At 55.7% G+C, this 19,296-nt stretch overlaps 1 protein-coding gene and 1 pseudogene across 1 annotated transcript; one reads left to right on the top strand and one right to left on the bottom strand.

Moving 5' to 3' along the window:
* The first annotated feature begins 423 nt into the window (after positions 1-423).
* Positions 424-2,294, top strand: LOC133063944 (uncharacterized; annotated as a pseudogene).
* Positions 2,295-13,076: 10,782 nt separating this feature from the next.
* Positions 13,077-17,898, bottom strand: PRSS22 (serine protease 22). Its single transcript, XM_061152624.1, has 6 exons — positions 17,665-17,898; positions 17,065-17,091; positions 16,429-16,600; positions 15,690-15,967; positions 14,186-14,343; positions 13,077-13,545 (listed from the first exon to the last, which is right to left on the bottom strand). The coding sequence occupies exons 1-6, from the start codon at positions 17,744-17,746 to the stop codon at positions 13,285-13,287; spliced, it is 978 nt and encodes a 325-aa protein (XP_061008607.1). The 5' UTR covers positions 17,747-17,898; the 3' UTR covers positions 13,077-13,284.
* Between the last annotated feature and the right edge of the window lie 1,398 nt (positions 17,899-19,296).

The raw sequence follows: 19,296 nt of genomic DNA, 5'->3' as shown, positions 1-19,296 counted from the left end.
CCACAGCTAAGGTCAGGGTCTGGTGCAGGGTCCAGAAGGGAAGCCCAGAGGTGACAGTAAAATGCCCCTGAGTCACGTGTTGTCTGTGGTGACCACGAGGCCAAGGCAGTGAACGCAGCGCGTCCCCTCCCCCGGATGGCTCTGCGGGTCCCCCAGGAAGAGCCCCCAGCTCCTTCCTGCCCCACTGGCCCCTTGACCGTTCCTCCTGCCGGGGCCCACACGGTCCAGGAGGACATAAAGGGCCCAGAGGAGGGTGCCCAGGCATCAGACTCCCAGCACCAGGACGGGACCACAGGACTCTGCAGGCCAGGTAAGGCCCCGCCTCCCGCCAAGCTTGGCCCACGAGGTCGGGGAGGCCCCCCTCTGAGATGGGATGGCCTGTCCTCTTCTCGCCAGGAGCCCTTGACTCTCCAGCCAGACGCCATGCTGCTGTGGCTGACCCTCGCCCTCCTGTGAAGCCCCACCTGCTGGGCAGGGGGTAAGTCTGGCTGGGGGCCCCCCCAGCCCATCCCCCTGGGGGCCCCCCTCCCCTCCCTCCCTCCCTCCAGGGCTGGGGTCTGGGCCAGCCCTTGTCACAGACGGACTCTGCTCTCAGGCCTGTCCCCTCGTAGGAGGGGCTGTGTCCTCCTCTGGGCAGAAACAGCCAATATGTCATATAATAGAGATATTTGGGCCTGGAGGAGGTGACTATTTCAGTACTTCTAGAGACTTCCAAAATAATGTCACCAGGATTTTTAGTGTTTACGGGTCATTTCGCTGTATCAGAAGGTGAGTTGAGCAGGGCCTGGAGCCCCTCACTGCATCCCAGCCCCTGCCCCCGTCTCGGGAACCTGGGGAGGGGACTGGTCCCTCTTCCCACCATCCTCACTGGGGTCCTGATGTCTCCTGAGTCAGCTGAGGCCTTGGGGTCCTGAAGCCCCCAGCCAGCACCTTCTGTCTGTCCCTCTTCCTCTGCTGTTTCCTCCCCTGCACCCCAGCCCTGTCCCCTCCTCTCTCCCCCTGCAAGTCTGGCTTCTGCTTCTTGGGTTGATCTTAACAGAGGGGTGCTTCTCCCCACTGTCTCCTTTCAACCCCAACTCAGTTCAACCAGAAATGATCTCTCAGTTTGAGAATGCCTGTGGGAAAGCAGAAGTTCTGCCCAGGTTAGGGTCAAAGAGAAAAGGAAGGAGGGTCAGAGTGGACCACTGATTGAACACCAGAAGTGTAGAGACAGCAAGCCCAAGCCCTCTAATGGTTAAATGAGGGCTTTGCTCCAGGCCTGGGGTAGCTATTTGCTCTGCAATTATGGGTCCCAGGGACCTGGGGAGAAGGAATGGGCCAGAGCAGCAGGCACCATGGGGGCCAGCATGTGGGCGGGGCCTTGTTACCAGCGGACACTCTGGGATGGACACTGAGGTGGGGAAGGTCACAGATACGGGTCACCTGCTCCTGGGGCCCCCACCTGGTCTAGTGCAGTGACTGGGGCTCCAAATGCTGGGCCCAGGGTCAGCTCCCCGCTCTGAGCCAGGAGACCAGCTGCACCTCCTGAGGATCACGGTGACTGGGCACCTTGCGGAGCTCTCCTGATGGAAGATCTCAGTGACTGCTCCACAAAATCACTCTCACACTGCGGATGAGCAAACTGAGGCTCGGAGATACTGGGTAACAAGCCCCAAATCACAGAGCCTGAAAGTGTCAGAGCAGGGGTTGAGACCAGGAAGACTGTCTCAGGCACCAAATTCCCATGTCAGGAACTTATGCTGCAGTGACAGGCTGTCCTCCTTGCTGGTGAAGGCGGGGATAGAGGACCTGGGATTGGGGGTCTCCAGATCCTTCGAAGCTCCCCCTTCTTCTCAGTTTCCAGGTGAGACACGGCTCCTTCTGGAGTCACTTATATGAAGCTCAGGGTCTGAACCCTCAGGAATTCCACCTGCAGAAAAGCAAACAAATTACAGGAGTCCTCGGCTCCTTCAGGCATTTCCTCTCCTACTTGGCAGTACACACCAACCTATGGCCCCCCTTCCATTCTGGATGTCCATGTGGCCACTTCTTCATCGCCTCCCCTGATGATAGCCAGAAGGAGCTCACTGGAGTCTACGGACAGCATACAGTTCAGGGCATTGCCAGCATCAGCTTTGACTGGGATTATCCTTCAAACTGAAGCAAATAGCATTTCAGCCAAAGAGAAACGATCCCTCTGGGTTCACAGGGCTGGGCCATGGGTTTCCTGCCAAGGCCGCCTGGCTGGTGGTGGACACAGGGCACCAGGGACCTGAGTGCAGTCCTGAATCAGAATCCACCAATAAATCCAGCTTCTGCAGCCACAGTGGGTCCAGGGTGCTCCTTGGTCTGGGATGCGAACAAAGCCTTCTGAGCTCGTGGAGACGAGGCCTCCGGGGTGGAGCTGCAGGAGGAGGCAGGAGTGGGTCTGACACCCCAGGGCTGGGTGATTCTGACAGGATGCAGGGCCTGCCCATGCAGACTCTGGCCGATCCCATAATCTCTGAGGATTCGGGGCTCCCAGAGACCCCCATCCTGGCTCTCTGAAAGGCCATGCAGGTGGCCTGAGCTGTCCAGGCTCAATTCTAGGATTCTCTGAGTGTGCAGGGGCTTGGGGAAGCCACTCAATCGTTCATTCACCCATTCAGAACAGGTATGCCCCCTGGCTGGCTACGGGCTCCCTGTACTCTGGAGGAACAGAGAATGGGCCATGCGTCCAGCTGGGTGTTCCCCATGGGGACTGGATGCAGAAGGAGATGGAGGCAACTGGTGGTTTCATCTGCATTGATAGTGACAGACCTAGAGGCCTATGCTCAGGCACATGCCCAGTGGTGGGTGTGCTTCAGGGAAGACTTCCTGGAGGAGGCAACATCTGAGCTAAGTTTAAGGGCTGAGTGAGAGCTGGCCAGGTGGCGTTAAGGGAGGGAGGCCTTCCAGGCCAAGAGATCAACACGGGAATGGCCAGAGCCAGACATCCCCAGGACCCCACTTCTTGAAAGGCGGGCATCTGTTACAGCCTGAAGGGAAAGGAAAGCAGCCCCCAGGCCTGGCACATTCTCTCAACACCTCCATCAGACTGCAGCAGCCTGCCCCTCAGCCATGGTGCAGAGGCCGCCCTGTCCGCCCTCAGCTCCCTGCCCGGCAGCCCTAGAGGGACAGGACTTCTGCTTCCCCGTTTGCAGAAGGAGGGAATGGAAGCAGGGGTCTCAGTGGTGCCTGAGGGAGACCCTGCCAGGGTTCCCCCTTCCAGTCTGTGTAGGTGGGTACATGTTTGCAGACACCAGGCCCATGTGGCCCAGCACAGCCTGACTGCCTGCTCACAGTCCAGCCTGGACCCAAGTCCCACCAAGAGGACACAGCAGCAGCCCCCATGTCACCCTGGGGACAGGGAGGCGGGGTCTGAGCACCAGGCCCCCCCGGCCCTGAGCCTGGGACCTTCTTCTGAGGCCGGGGTTCTGGGCAAACATGCTCCGGGGACCCTGGGGTGTGGGTGTGGGGACAGGGCGGGGACACAATGAAAGAGGGCAGCTGGAAGCCGCTGTCGCCTGGTAGGAGCCCTTCTACTCACACAGGGGCCAGAACACACCCTCCTGGGGGAGGCTGGTCCTGGGGGCTGGGCTATTCTGTGCTCACCGCAGGCTGGTCTCCCAGACCCTAATGGGCAGGGTCGCCTCCCGAGGACCCCCGACGGGATGGATCTCCGGCTCCTCCCAGAGTTGGAAGCAGGGTCTCAGGGAGCAAGTGCAAGCCCCAGGCGTCTACCTGGGGACCGAGGGGCCCTGCTAACCTCACAACCTCTCACCTCAGCCTCATCGGCCCAAGCACGGGCAGAATCCTGGACGCTGGACCAAGACCCCCAGTCCTACCAGCAGATGTTGCCCCGGGGGATCCACAGTTTAGAGAGCAGGGACCCTGACCCAGAGCGCTCCTGGCCTTTGGGGCAGGGTGGGCAGAGGAGATGGACTCGGGAGCCACAGAGTGAACAGTCCTGGGGGGCCCTGCTGGGGAGGTGTTGGCACAAGTCCTGGGCCCGGGGCAAGGGCTGGTGAGGTCAGGTGGGAGACGGAGCCCCACCCTCCTGCCCCTCGAGCCCGTCCCCAGCTGACTTGCAGTGGCCACGGTCCTCAGGGGGCCCCTTGGTCTCCCACAGTCTTCCTGGCCTGTTGGGGTCCAGCCCCAGCAGGATCCAGGGGAACCCTCAGGATGAACAGCATCAGCAAGTGAGAGAGAGAGAGAGAGAGAGAGAAAGAGACCAGACCGGGATGTGCAGCAGAGTCTGGCAGTTGCTTTATTTTTCACCGTAGCCTTTATACCCTAAGTTGGTACATTTCTAAGGGGGAGATAAGCACACAGACTTAGTTTAACATTACATCAGCTTGTCCTTCACGAAACCAGGTGTTCTCCATATACTTTTTGTTTATGAAAGGCTTTTCCCATAGATTTTTTGTACATTATCTTCTGGCCTTGAGCTTAGCAGAAAACAGAAAAGTGGCAGTCTCTTGGTACAGCAGGTTGTAACATAGTAGAAATACAATCCTGTTAACACAAAGGTCAGTCTTTTTGCAGAAATTCTCAGCTAACTTTATCTAAAAAGTTTAACACACAAAGACTCTGCGGCTCTGGTGAGGCAGCCCCTGTTTACCACTCCTGGTTAAAATTAACAATTATCTTATTGTTTTTACACTAGGGCTAAACTCTCATTTTTCTAGTTTTTAACTATATTAACAATAGTTTCCACTGCACAACCTCAGCACATTAACAGCAATCAAACGTTGATCCAATAACCACTTTTAGAATAATATTTTTGTATTCTCTAGTAGGGCTTCCTCACCCGCCGAAGGGCTCTGTGCCTATTAGGGCCTTTTTTATGGTTAATCTCTATGTATGATATCTTTCAGCTTTCAGGCCTGTTGACAATTATGGCTCGCACCTGGTGTAACTTTAAGCAACTTCAGTAGCCGACCCTGTCTTTTTTGTGGTTAAATCTATTTTCTTTCTATTAGGTGTCATCTCTATGGGAACTAAATAGGATTACATTATTACGGAACAGAAATGCAAAGGATTGCAAAAACAGCAGATATAGCACAAAACAGGCTCTTAGTCTAAAAGTTAACTGCCTGCAAGAAGTCACCAGCTAATCTCTTGCAATGGGAGCACACATTTATCAAACAAGCCAGAATGCCAGCAAAAGGGTTTGAACTGAAGCATTTCTTTCATCCCTAGCCCCTTCATAGGGTACCAGTGTCTAGGAGATTTATTAATTAGGGTTTTAAGTTGGTCTTTATTCAGTGAAAGAGGAGCAGGAGAGCTCTCGGCAGTCAACATAAGAATCTGCAGCAGGGCGAACAAAAACAACAGCAGAAAAGGGGGGAGGATACAGGGTGGGGGAGAGGCCGAGGCCAACCTGGAGGGTCCCTTGTGTCCTGAACGGCCTTGCGTGTCAGGTTTTTTCCTCATGACCTCGTCATGGGTGGGATCTCCCATAATGGCTCCCGGCACTGGCCTCCCTGGAGGGGCCGCACCCTGGAGGGCTGGGCCGGTGGGAACGTGGCCCAGCCTCACACATCAGATGTGTCTCATCCTCTGTTTCTCCTCCTGCGCTCCTACACGTGAGCCCAGCCCTGTTCTCAGGCTCCTGTCCTGCCCTTCCAGGGAGATGGCCAAGAGGAGGCCGGGGACAGCAGGCTCATCTGAGGCCACCCCCTCCTAGAAGCCAGGGTCAGTGGAGCTGGTCCGGCCTCCCTGGAGTGGACGTGGAGCCACGTCATCCTGCAGGCAGCTCATCACCCCTGTGTCTGGGAGATCCAGGGCCCCGCTCACTCCCTCCTCCCAGAGGTAACTGTGGCTCATGGACAGTAGAAATTCCTGGGATCATGGTGATACCACAAAAAAAAAAAAACCTTCATTTGTTATGTGTTGAGTAGGGCAAGGAAAGTTGAATAGTGAGTTTGGTGTTATTGGAATTTCTCTGATGAACTCAGACAGTCCTAACATGGTTCATTAGCAGAAACTAACCCCAAGGACCCTAAAGGCAATCCTCCTGGAGGATGGGGTCAGCAGCATGAGCTGAGGGCTGGAGGTCAGCTCATGGCTGGAGCTAGAAGCTCCTTGAACACGCCCCCCAGGTGCTGGTCTCTGAGTACAACCTGTTAGACCTTCAAGGGCAGACCTCACATGCTTGACCGCAGGGCGGGCTGGTGGGAGCTTGCTTATAGTGTAACCGGGGAGAGGGGGTCAGTGTGTGTCAGATTGTCATGTTCGTGGAGGTCCCCACTTGACCTTGACCCAAGCAAGGGAACGGAACAGAAGGAATAATATGACTTTCCAGTTCTCATAGAGCAGGTCCCTACAGATCAAGTCAACCTGTAGGATTCTCAGATAATTTCTGGGCAGAGCAGGGCCATCTGGAGAGACTAAACATCTGCTAAAGAGAGAACACGGGGCTTGAGTGAAGAATTAGAGAAATGAAAGGGATGTGTCCACATTGTCTACTAAACTGATGACACTGATCATACTCATTACCATTCACTCAAGAAACATTTGCAGGGTCTTCCCTGGTGGTCTGGTGGGTAAGATCTTGAGCTCCCAATACAGGGGACCCAGGTTCAATCCCTGGCCAGGGAACTACATCCTGCATGCTGCACCTAAGAGTTTGCACATTGAAGCTAAAGATTCGGCATTTTGCAACCAGGACCCCAAGCAGCCAAATAAATAAATAAAATAAATATTTTTAAGTAAAAATAAAAAAAATAAACATGGTGTATCAATCAGTTTAAAAAAATAGAAAAAAAGAAAGAACATTTTCTAACATCTGCTATTTTGTCAGGACCTTTTTCTGGACACTGACCACATCAAGGTGTATAAGATAAGGGTCTCTCCCTTCGTAGGCCCAGAGTATTTCCTGGAAAAGATAATCAAGTAAACAGAGAGTAATGCGAGAACATGACAAAGGCAGGGACAGAGGCTTACCTTCTGGTTGTGTGTGTTTGGGAGGGGATGATAAAGAACAAATGAACTAAATAGTATGTTAAATAGTCATAAATGTCCTGGAAAAAGAGAAAGCAAGAAAAGGAACAAGAGAGGAGGGAAGGGACGTTGCTGTTGTAAACAGGATGATGACAGGGCGACACGTGAGCAGGGGCTGGCAGGAAGTGAGGGAGTGGCTTTGCAGCCCTCCGGGGGAAGAGGAAACTGTGGGTGCAAAGGCCCCGCGGCGGGGACACGCCTGCTGTGTTCCCGAGCCCGGCTGGGAGGCCAGCGACGCTGCCGCACAGTGAACAAGAAGGACAGGGGTGAGGAGGGAGGCCGAACGGGTGATGTCATTTGCTCTGGTTAGGGTTTGCAATAGAGGAATGATGGGATCTGACTTCAGTCTCTTGCTTTTCTTTAAAGCTGGAGTCAAGCAGGGACTTTTTTTTGTTTTTTCCTTGCTGCTCACGGGCTCTTTCTGGTTGCAGTGAGCGGGGGCTACTCTCCCTCGCGGCTCACAGGCTTCTCCTGGCGGTGGCGTCTCTTGTTGTGGAGCAGAGGCTCTGGGCCCACGGGCTTCAGCACGTGCAGCTCTCGGGCTCAGTACTTGTGGCACATGGGCTTAGTTGCCCCGCAGCATGTCTGGAATCTTCCAGGACCAGGGATGGAACTGGTTTTCCCTGTACTAGCAGGCGGATTCTTAAGCACTGGAGCACCAGAGAAGTCCCCAACTTTGGTTTTAGGAGAACCACCCTGGTTACTGTGTTGAGAACAGCCTGGTGGGAATAACAGCAGAAGCAGGAGGACCAGAGAGCAGGCCATGACAGAAATCTGGGATAAAGAGGAGAGGGGCTTGGGATGGCGTGGGAAGAAGTGACCAGATCTGGACATATTTTGGAGATAGGATAGAACCCACAGGATTTGCTGATGGCTCGAGTTTAGAGAATGAGAGGAAGAGAGCAGAAAGGAAGACTACATGTTTTTGTGTTGGGACTTTTTAAAAATCAGTTTTATGGAGGTATGGGCTGCCCTGGTGGCTCAGATAGTAAAGAATCCACCTGCGATGCAGGAGACCTGGGTTCAATCCCTGGATAGGGAAGATACCCTGAAGAAGGATATGGCTACCCACTCCAGTATTCTTGCCCGGGGAGCTCCATGGACAGAAGAGCCTGGCGAGCTACAGCCCATGGGGTCACAAAGACTCAGACACGACTAAGGGACTAACACTTCCACTTTCACTTCATGGAGATACAGTTTACACAGAATAAAAGTCACCATTTTTTTAAAAGTGCAATTCTTTTTTAAAAAAATATTTATTTATTTTGGCTGCCCAGGTTTTAGTTGTGGCATGCAGGATCTATTTCTCTGACCAGGGATGGAGCCCAGGTCCCATGCATTGGGAGTGCAGTCCTAGCACTCCAGGAAAGTCCCCTGGAAATCACCATTTTTAATAAACTATAGTCCTACGAGTTTTGGTAAATGCATCCAGTCAGGTAACCATCACTGCCATCAAGATATAAGCCAAAAAAAAAATTAAAAAAAAAAAAAGATATAAGCCAGTTCTGTCATTATTTTAAAACCCCCAATGCGCCTTTGAGGGCAGTCCTTCCCCCACCCCAGTCCCCAGCAACCACCTGTCTGCTCTCTGGCCCTGCAGCGCTGTCTTTTCCACCACTGTGTCATAGAGATGGAATCATGGTGCGGAGCCTCTGGAGTTCTGCTGTCTCCCCTCAGCAGCATGTGCTTAAGATTCACCATGTTGCGTGTGCATGCGTGCGTACAGACTTGCGTCAGTCGTGTCCAACTCTTTGTGATCCTGTGCACTGTAGCCCACCAGGCTCCTCTGTCCATGGGATTCTCCAGCCAAGAATACTGGAGTGGGTTGCCATGCCCTCCTCCGGTGGACCTTCCCGATCCAGGGATGGAACCCACATCTCTTATGGCTCCTGCATTAGCAGGCAGGTTCTTTACAACCAGCACCACCTGAGAAGCCCCATGTTGTGTATAGTTTGTTCCTTTTTGCTGATGAGTAGAATTCTACTGAACGGATGGACCACAGTTTGCTTATCACAGCTGAAGAAACACTTGGGTTGCTTTCACTTTTTTGTCAATTCTGAATAAAGCTGTTATAAATATCTGCAGACAGATTTTGTGTGAATATGTTCTCTTCTATCTTGGATCAGTCTTAGGAGTAGGATTGCTGCGTGGATGTTCAACCTTATATGAAACAGTCAGCATCACTTCCACAGGGGTGATACAACTTTTCACTCCAGTTGCTAGGTGTCCTTGCTGACCCTAGGCATTGTCTGTATTCTGAGGTTCCTAAACTGAGCAGTTGGAAGGAAGGACTGTTGCCTTGTGTTGAGACGGGAAATTCTATCAGTGGAGCAAGTTTGAGAGGGAATATTGGGATTTGTTTGGAGTCATAATAAGGTTGAGATGGCTATATGATATGATATGTACAAGGGGGTGTTGAGTATTTGAGTGGACATGGCGGGAGAGAACTCTGGAGTCACCTTTACGGGTGGTGTGCAGAACCGAGAAACCAGATGCTATCACCCAGGGATACAAGGAGGTAAAGGAGCAGAGAAGCCCCAGCACTGATGTTGGGGCATCCACCACGGAGAGGGTGAGAAAAAGAGGAAGAACCAGTAAAATAGACTATGTTCTGTGAAAGTGATTATTCCCCACTTGGCATGAATTGAGACAACTGTGTCCCTGAAAACTGATATCTGCCCTGGTTTGCCTGTGTGTGATTATTTCATAGCTGCCGACAGGAAATCAGACCCACGGGCCCATGGGGTCAAGGCCAAGAGGTGATGCAGATGAACTCGGCCCCCACAGTGACACACGCTGCCCTCCCCCGTGCCCTGGTTTCGCTCTTACTCACTAGCTCACTGCCAGTCTGCCTGGTGTCGTCACGTGAGGTCTAAGGTTGCAGGCTTTGAAGGTCCTACTCACAGCCCAGTCATAGTTCCCGTGAGCAACTTTGTGATGCTATGAGCACAACCACCTGGGCACTGGTAGCAAAGTTTGGCTCAAAGCTGGGAAAAACCATTCTCTCCACCTTCATGTAGAATCCCACACTCCCAAGGCAGTCTGGGGAGCTTGGGGAGATGTTGCCCTTGGCCTGGAGACTGGTGAGCTCATAAGGGCACCGTCAACAGGGGCAATGATGAAATTCCTTCAGTTGCCACCTCTGGCTGCAGCATTGACTGGGATGTTTTGAGCAGGAAAGGGAGAGAAAAAAAAAGACTTGCTCTTTTAATATTTATTTATTTACTTACTTTTTATTTGGCTGTGTGGGGGCTTAGTTGCCCTGAACCTGCCTCCCCTGCATTGCTAGGTGGATTCTCAAAAAGACTTGATCATCTGCTCTTGAGTAAGCATGACATGAAAACCTGAAACTAACGGGGGCACCCCCTGAAGGTCCAAAGCTCTTGTGGGCAGCTGTGAGCTCAAAACCTTTATAATCTGTTTCCAAAACAACAAAAAGAGTCTTCTGTAAAAAGCCAAAATTTTTCTGTAAATATAAAACTATTCAAAAACAGAGGATCTGACACTGGTATATCAGTTACAAAAGCATTTAGCTTCAGTAAAAGAATATCTGACCAGCAGTGGCTTAATAGCACACAAGAAGGATAGAGACGGCTATCTGGGATAGGGGCAGATTCTCAACCACATCCTTACACCTGCAGCTTCTGAATCTTTGTTCACTGCCAATTTAGCACATCAATTTGTAGCCTCATGGTGATAAGATGGCTGCTAAAGGCTAGGTATTACATCTGCATCTTAGAAGGAGGATGGTGGGAAAGGATCATGCCAGCTGAATTAAAAAAAACGACAACAACAACAAAGTCTTCCCAAGAAACCACCCATCGGATGTCTGCTTCCATGGTGACCTTGCAGGAGACTTTGGAAGGGAGCATCCAGCTTTTCCAGTCTCTTTGGTAGAGGACGCAAGGGAGGGGCATTGGAATGGGTTTTGCCTTAGCCAACCAACGGAGTCTGCCACCAAGGGGGCTCAAAGGTGTGGCCTTCTCGGGGGCTTCGCTTGGGACGGCATCGGAGGCAGGGGTGGAGGGTGGCAAGGGACAGGGTGTGGGGGAAACAGAGGCATGAGGAGCCAGGGGCCAGAGAGCAGAGATGGAGACAGAGAAAGGGTGAGGGGACAGGGCGTGGGGGAGCAAGGAGCAGAGGGAGAGCCTGGAGGACAGGGGGAAAACCGAGGCAGGGAGGAGGGCAACGGATGAGGTGGCGGAGGACTGAGTCCAGAGAGGCGGGTAAGGGGACAAGGGAAGCGTGGCGACAAAGAGGGACCAGGTCACAGAGGGAAGGGGCCACACCTGAGCCACCTGCTCGCTTCCCAGGCCAGGTTAGCACTTGTTTATTTGCCTAATATTTCTTTCTTTATCTGGCTGTATCAGGCCTCACTGGTGACACGCAGGATCTCCACTGTAACGTGCGGGCCTCCCTAGCTGCAGCACACGGCTCTAGAACGTTTGGGCTCGGTAGTTGCAACATGTGGGCTTAGTTGCCCCGAGGCATGTGGAATCCTGGTTCCCCAGCCACAGATCAAACCCAAGTCCCCTGCACGGGAAGGCGGATTCTTAACTACTGGGCCAACAGGGAAGTCCCAGTGTGTGTTAATAAGACCAACCCCACAGCATTTATCTCAATCTGATATTAACCAGATGCGTGAGTGGGTGCCAAGTTGACTCAATCGTGTCTGACTCTTTTCCACCCCATGGACTGACTGCAGCCTGCCAGGCTCCTCTGTCCATAGGATTCTCCAGGCAAGAATACTGGGGTGGGTTGCCATGCCTTCCTCCAGGGGACTTTCCTGCTAACCCAGGGATTGAACCTGAGCCTCCTGTGTCTCCTACATTGCACCCAGATTCTGTACCACTGAGTCACCAGGGAAGCCCAGTATTAACATGGGGGTGATAAAATATGAACAAAAGTCTAAAAACAGTGCTGCCAGTAAAGGGTACCTACCTACCAACCACACTGGCACTGCCTTCTCAAGTCCACTGCACTGACGGTTTTCACTGGTGACCCTGAGGCAGCCACGCGTCTCTGTCTCCTGCACAGCTGGGCCTACATGTCTTCCTGTTGGAAAAAGTCTCTCGCACATACTCATCAAACCAACCACCCAGCCCTCTCTCTGCACGCTGGGAAGCCTGGGTGGGGCTGGCACAGGGTCCCAGAAAGAGTTCGGCCTCCCGGGCCCTGGGAAGAAGGGCAGGCGGTGGGAAAGGGGAGCCTGCGTGACATTAGCTGGTCCCAGGCAGACCGCCTGGTGGCCTAGGACTGGGCTCCCAGCCCCACCCGTGGGGGCAGCTGAGGTGACTCAGGGCTCCCCCCGTCCCCCAAGCGGAGACCTGCCGTCTCGTTGTTTTTCTCCTCCGTCCTTCTGAGGGAGGATTCAGAGAGCTGGCACTGAGTCACTCGGTGACTCAGCTTCTGGGAGCCCTGGCTGCCTCAGCCCAAATCTGAGACAGCTGGTTCTGCGGGGTGGGCGGAGGGGGACACCCCACTCTCTTGTGTGTTTGGGGGGTTCTCCCAGCCAGCCCCATTTCAGAAATTCAACAGGCAGATCGTGGGCCTGCCTGGCCCTGCAGCCCCCACCTAACTTTCAGGTGACAGAGCTGGACTGCATGTCTCCTCTCCCAGCTGGCCTCCCTGGTGGGAGGGGGTTATGAAAGGACAGTGCAAAGGTCGGAGGTCAGGATGTTGACTCCTAGGTGGGTAGGACATCTGGCTCCCTGGCCAGGCCACCATCCAAACTCCTACCTGCCTGCCCCCATTTTAACCCCAACTGGACCCCTGCTGACCAGTGTCCCCCATACCCAGGGGGAAAAAACAGGAACTGGGGAATAAATAATCAATAAATGGGTTTCCCTGGTGGCTCAGACGGTAAAGAATCTGTCTGCAATGCTGGCGGCCCAGGTTGGATCCATGGGTCGGGAAGATCCCCTGGAGAAGGAAACGGCAAACCACTCCAGTATTCTTGCCTGGAGAATCCCATGGACAGAGGAGCCTGGCGGGCTTGGGGTCGCAAAGTGTTGGACACGACTGAACGACTCAGAGAGGGGAATAAATAATTTATTGAAGTTGGAGGAATAAATAAGATACCTGGGTGCGGTTACAAATAACTGTAAAAAGCATTGACATGTATATACAGAAAGGCGCTCCGGGCCTAGGGGGCGGGGCCTGAGCCCGGGGAGGGGCGGGGCCTCCCGCGGAGGCGATCCGGCGCCGGGTCGCGGGCGCCCCCCAGAGGTAGACGGCTTATTTACAACGGAGGAGAAGGCGCGAGGTCTCCACGGGTCCCTAGTCCGTGTGGTGCCTCTCCGCCCGGCGAGGGCGCCGCGCCCCCAGGGCCCAGCCCCGACGGCCTGCGGGCCCGCCTTGCTGCGAGCGCCCGCGGAGCTGCACCCCCTGCACGATCCTCTGCACCCAGGAGCGATGGGCGGCCAGACTGATGTAGACCCCAGGCCGGTTGCGCTCCGCACAGCCCTCGCCCCAGCTGATGACGCCCGCCAGCAGCCAGGTGCCCTCGACCTGGCACATCAGGGGGCCTCCGGAGTCGCCCTGCGGAGAGGAAGGAAGGTGAGGGGCCCGCATGGGCCAAGGGGTGGGCCGAGCCCAGCACCCGCGCCGCAGCAGGTGGCGGACGGGCCATATCTTCAGACCCTGGGGGTTACGGAGCCATAACTAGCGCCCCCGGGGCAGGGAGCGCCCCCTTCCCAGGCTCACTCCTGGTGAGAAGAACCTAGCCCTAGACCGTCTCCCTCACAGCCCTGGAGGCACGGAGTGAGGGTTGTGATCTGCCTCACTGATGAGGAAACCACGGGTCAGAAAGAAGAGTGTCTCAGACCGGGTGTGCAAGGTCCCACAGTCCGCCATCCTCCAGACCGGGTGTGCAAGGTCCCACAGTCCGCCATCCTCCTCCCTGTATCCCGCTGTGGGGGGGGGGGGGGGGGGGGCAGGACCACAGCACCGCCTCCTTGGATGCGGCTCCCTGAGAATGGGGTCAGGCACACCGTAGGTGCTCACCATGTCTGATGTATGAACAAAGGCAAGAACCGCCGAGCCAAGCTGGGGCTGGGTTCTGTAGGCATCTCTCTGTCTAGGGGGACTGCCAGGTCAGGGCAGATTCTAGACGGAGGCCCGGCAAGGCAAGGGTGATGGCGCTGAGTGGGGCAGGGCTGGGAAGGGGGCGGCTGCTCACCAGACAGGCGTCGCGCGCCCCCTCCAGGTAGCCAGCACACAGCATGTCCTCGGTGATGGCGCCCTGCCCGGCTCCCCGCCAGTACAGGCGGCTGCAGGTGGCCGAGTCGATGATGGGGACCTTCAGCTTCTGGAGGGTCTGAGGGTGGGGCAGGGGCACTGGGAGCAGAGAAGAGAGAGTCAGCTTGGGAGGCTCTCCTGCTGGCCTCAGTCCCCTCCATTTTCCTTAGCTGCGTTTCTCAAAGGGTAAGTGGATCAACTCTGTCAGACTCGGCCACGATGCCTGCAGAAAACCCAAATTCCAGGACTCCACTCTGGACCTACTGAATCCTAAAGGAACGTGCAGCCTGAAATTCTGAATCTTTAATGAGATCTCTGATGCCCACAAGAAGGTTCAAACCAATGACCCTGCTTGTCCGGTCTCAGGCACTACTTTATCCAGCTCATGGACTGCTACAGACTAATGGCCACTGGATGTTGAATGTTACTGGGACTTGAAGGACCTCCCCATCCCCTAGAGGGATTGTAGACCCTAGGGTTGGTTGGTCACTTTCCCCAGTTCATAAATCCAGCTTTCCCAGGAGCCCCTAAGAATGACCATGGGGAGGCTGGCTGAAACTTCAGTGTCAGTGGGATTCCCCAGATGCCCAAAATGGTGTCATTTTTCTTAATTCTTCTGAAATTTGGTTAAAGTCCCATTTTCTTACATTTTGTCCTTTCTTAATCTCTCCTCTCTCCCCCCTCTCCTACACACACACACACACACACACACACACACACACACACACATTACAGCTTCTCTGCTTCTTACTTTCTAATCTGCTTTGTGTTCTAGATGAGGTTTTCCAAACTTCCAGACTTGGTTTGTCAATTATATTTTACCTTTACGGAGATTGCATTTTATCCTGGGAATTTTGCCTGCAATTGTGTCATGGTGCCACCTATTTATGATTTGGAATCTTAGGGCTGTTCTCATATTCACCCGGTTGGGCTTGGCCCCATAGAAATCTCTAGTGTGTGTTTGTGGTCAGTCACTAAGTGGTGTCTGACTCCTTGCGACCCCATGGACTGTAGCCCTTCAGGCTCCTCTGTCCTTGGGATTTTCCAGGCAAGAATACTGGAGCAGGTTACCATTTCCTTCTCCGGGGGATCTTTCCAACCCAGGGATCGAACTGGCATCTCCTGTGTCTCCTGCATTGGCAGGTGAATTTTTAACCACTGAGATACCTGAGAAGCCCCAGAAACCTATCAGTCTTTCCTATATCATTTCATAGCTTGGTTGATCTGGCAGTCAGAACACAGCCAAAGTTACCTTTAAACTAGAACTGATCTGAAGTTGTCCACCTTGGTTTCTAGGTCATCACATCTCTGGGCTGCAGACCATCTTTCTTGCTCTGGATCATGCTCAGCCCCTGCCCTCTGTTCTTTGCCACCCATGGGACCTGTATCTCCCAGTGTTTGCTACCCTCTGTCCCCACCCACCCCCACCCCGGAAGAAGCCGCACCTCCATCGTGGATGCTCCCCCAGCCAGCAATCCAGCAGTCGGTGTCCGAAGAGAGCTGGACGGTGGAGTCAGGCAGGCAGATGGGCAGGACGCGCTCAGAGAACTGGATGGCGCGCTCCAGGCGCACCAGGGCGATGTCAGCACGGGAGCCCTCCTTCCAGGAGTACACAGGGTGGGGCTGCGCCCAGGCGATACCCACCTCCTGGGACCTCGGGCCAGGGTTCCCCAGCTGCCAGGCCCCCAGCAGCACAGAGAACTGGGTTGGTTTGTCCAGATTACTAGAAGGAAGAGGGCGGGGGTGGCATCAGCCAGGAACTGCTGGGTGGCCAGGAAGGGCCTGGGAAGGGTTTCTGGGGAATGGCACGCACATGAAGGCCCCTAGAGTGCAAAAGGGGGGCTTCCCTGGTGGCTCAGTGGTAAAGAACCCGCCTGCAATGCAGGAGACAGGGGTTCGATCCCTGGGTCGGGATAAACCCCTGGAGAAGGGAATGGCTACCCACTCCAGTTGTTCTTGTCTGGGAAATCCCATGGACATTGGAGCCCAGAGGGCTATCGTCCATGGGGTCACAAAGAGCCAGACAAGACTGGGCACACACTCGCTGCGTGCCAAAGGGGCTTCTGGGCAGAAGCTGGAGCTCTCCTGAGGGACCCAAGACCGGGCGGAGGCCCGGAAACCGGGGCTGGGTGGGCAGCCTGGGGTCCGGGAACCCGAGTGGAGGGGTGGGCAGAGCGCACATACTCCTTGAAGCAGTGGGCGGCCGTGAGCACCCAGCGGCTGGTGAGCAGGGAGCCCGCGCAGTGGTGAGTGCCGTTCTTCCGGATGCTCACGACCCAGGGCCACTCGGCGTCCAAGCTGTCCTCGCCCCCCACGATCCGGTTCAGCTGCAGGCGCTTCCCGCAGGCTGGCGGCCCTGGCGGCAGGGGTGGGGTGGGGGGGTGGTCTGTCACACTCTGGGCGCCGTCCGTCCCCCTTCCAGCTCCCTTTCCCGCTTCAAACACCGAGGCCTGTGCGCCGCTCTCCCTTCAACCCGGCCCAGCCACCTGCCCGCCCTGACCCTTCCATCCTCTGCCCTCCCCGAGCTGGGCACTCCGTGATCTAGTCCCCTGGTCCTTTCACCTGCTGGGGCAGCGCAGTCACCCCCCCCCCCCCCCCCCCCCCGCTCCACACACACACACACACACACACACACCCCGCCTCTCCTCTACACCTTGACTCTCTGGGCCTCCTCTCTGGCGTGCCTTCTTCTCCAGCTCAAACCCTCTCTTGCCCCCACTGCCCACTCCTGACCTGCCCCCCACAGACAGACACACAGACACTGCCCTGCCCTTCAGGCTTCCTCCCTCCCCTGCTTCCCTGAGGTCAGCTCAGACTCACCAGCCGTCTTGACAGCATCTAGGGTGGCTGAGGGCAAGAGAAAGAAAGGGTCAGGCCGGTGGAGGGGCACTCCCGTGCCCGGCGACCCTCCCCAGTAGCTGAGTTTCCGGGCCTCGGGGTCATGCTGCCAGGTGGGGCATTTCCCGGAGCCTGGGCAGGGCAGGCAGACACCTCAGGCTCTGTGTGAGTGGCGGCCTCGGCCTCCCCGTAGCTTCGTGTCCAGCCTGTGCCCTGGGGGCTGTGGGGGGCCAGGTCTGGGGGATGGGTCTCATGGTGCGTGAGCATGAGAACCCCCTCACAGGCCCCAGGTCTGGATGCTGCCCTCCCCAGCAGTGGACCAAGGAGACAGGGGAGACAGGAGTGGAAGGGAAGAGGGTAAAGAAGCTGAGCCAAGTGCCCTGAGCGCTGACCGGGCCTAGGTGTACCTGCAGTGTTTGCTGTGAGTCTCACGGCTGCGGGGGAAACTGAGGCTCAGAGCAGGCAAACAACAAAACAGAGAGGCCGAGACAGCAGGGTAGAGGAGAGGAGGGACTCAGGAGGACCGGAGGAAGCAGGGTGGACAGGGGGGAAGGTCCGGGCCCGCAGGCCCTCAGGACTCACCTGGAGCAGCCAGAATCAACAGGGAGGCCAGGACCCGGAGGCAGGGCGCCCCCAGCAAGGGGGGAGTCGCGGGAACCACCATGGCGCGCCGACGGGAGTGCCTGGTTCCCCCGCAGGCCGCCCCAGGTTTTATCCTGGGAGGCGGAATGCCGTCGGACCAGTCCCCCGAGTGAGTGGCGGTAGGTCACAGGGAGGGGTGGGGCTTCGGGGAGGAAATAAGCCGTTAAGGGGTCTGGGGGGTGGGCTTCCAGCTGGGCCCTCTGCCTGGGGCCTGCGTCGGGGCTCTGCAGGGGCAAGGCTGGGCCTTGACGTTCACTGGGGGGTGGGGCAGAGGAAGGCCCCCCCAAGCTTGAAAGGGACGTTGTTCCGGCGCCGGGTGGGGAAGGGAGGCACTGGACCCCGCAGGCCCGGAAGCTGGGTGTGGGCTGTTGGGAAGGCCCTGGGGCCTCCGGGAGGTGGGGGCTGGCGAGGGGCTGCCAGACGTTCCCTAACGGGCCCTGTGACTCAGTGGGAGACCTGGCCCAGCCTGGGGCTCCGGATCCCGTTAACCCACTTCCCGAAGGCCCATGAATCAGGCCCCCAGGAGCCGCCTGTCCCGGGTCCACCCTCCTGTGGGCCCTGTCACTGGGCAGCAGAGGACTCATCTCACCTGGATGTCCGGGACGCCCGGGCGGGGCAGCCAGCTGTCCAGGTGGCCGAGACGGATGTGGCTGCCTGCGGAGGGCTGGGAGGCCCCACACCCCGCCCCTGGTCTCTCAGGACCACCCCCCCACACTCCTCACTGGGGGTCAGAGGACTGCTGACTAGTGCTTGAGGGGGGGAGCCCAAGGAGCGGGGGTGGTGTTGGATCCAGGTGCTTCCCTGAGTAGCCTGCCTGCCTGATCCCGGAGCTCCCACCCTGCGATCTGCCTTCCAGACACCCGCACCCCAAGCAGGAGGAGTGGGGCTTTCTCCAAGATGAACTGTGTATCTCTGACGTTCCATCATTTGATCCACAAACTTTGCGCTGGCCTTCACTGTGAATGGACATAACAGCAGGTAAACCAGTCCATCCTAAAGGAAATCAACCCTGATTGTTCATTGGAAGGACTGATGCTGAAGCTGAAGCTGAAGCTCCAATACTTTAGCCACCTGATGTGAAGAACTGACTCATTGGAAAAGACCCCAATGCTGGGAAAGATTGAAGGCAGGAGGAGAAGGGGATGACAGAGGATGAGATGGTTGGATGATATCACCAACTCAATGGACATGAATTTGAACAAACTCCAGGAAATAGTGAAGGACAGGGAAGTCTGGTGTGCTGCAGTCCATGAGGTCGCAAAGAGTCAGGCCCGACTTGGCAACTACTCTTTCATCAGCTCTGCTAAAGCCTATGACTGTGTGGATCATAACAGACTGTGGAAAGCTCTTAAAGAGATGGGAATACCAGACCATCGCACCTGTCTCCTGAGAAACCTGTATGCAGGTCAAGAAGCAAGTTAGAACCCCGTACGGAACGACTGACTGGTTCAGGACTGAGAAGGCGTGCGCCTGGCCGTCCACGGTCACCCTGTTTGTTTAACCTCCACCCTGAGCAGAGCATGAGAAATGCCGGGCTGGATGAGTTACAAGCTGGAATCAAGATAGGCGGGA

Source organism: Dama dama, chromosome 10 (assembly GCF_033118175.1).
Source record: "Dama dama isolate Ldn47 chromosome 10, ASM3311817v1, whole genome shotgun sequence".
NCBI lineage: Eukaryota > Metazoa > Chordata > Mammalia > Artiodactyla > Cervidae > Dama > Dama dama.
Note: the sequence above shows the minus strand (reverse complement) of the source record. Positions and strands in the feature narration are given on the sequence as shown.

What these genes read in the sequence shown, in the direction of transcription:
- PRSS22 (XM_061152624.1), bottom strand. Translation starts at nt 17,746, where the DNA reads ATGGTGGTTCCCGCGACTCCCCCCTTGCTGGGGGCGCCCTGCCTCCGG. An exon ending in GTTGATTCTGGCTGCTCCAG is followed by an intron (nt 17,092 to 17,664) that starts GTGAGTCCTGAG and finishes TCTTGCCCTCAG; the next exon opens with CCACCCTAGATGCTGTCAAG. An exon ending in GCCGCCCACTGCTTCAAGGA is followed by an intron (nt 15,968 to 16,428) that starts GTATGTGCGCTC and finishes TCTTCCTTCTAG; the next exon opens with TAATCTGGACAAACCAACCC.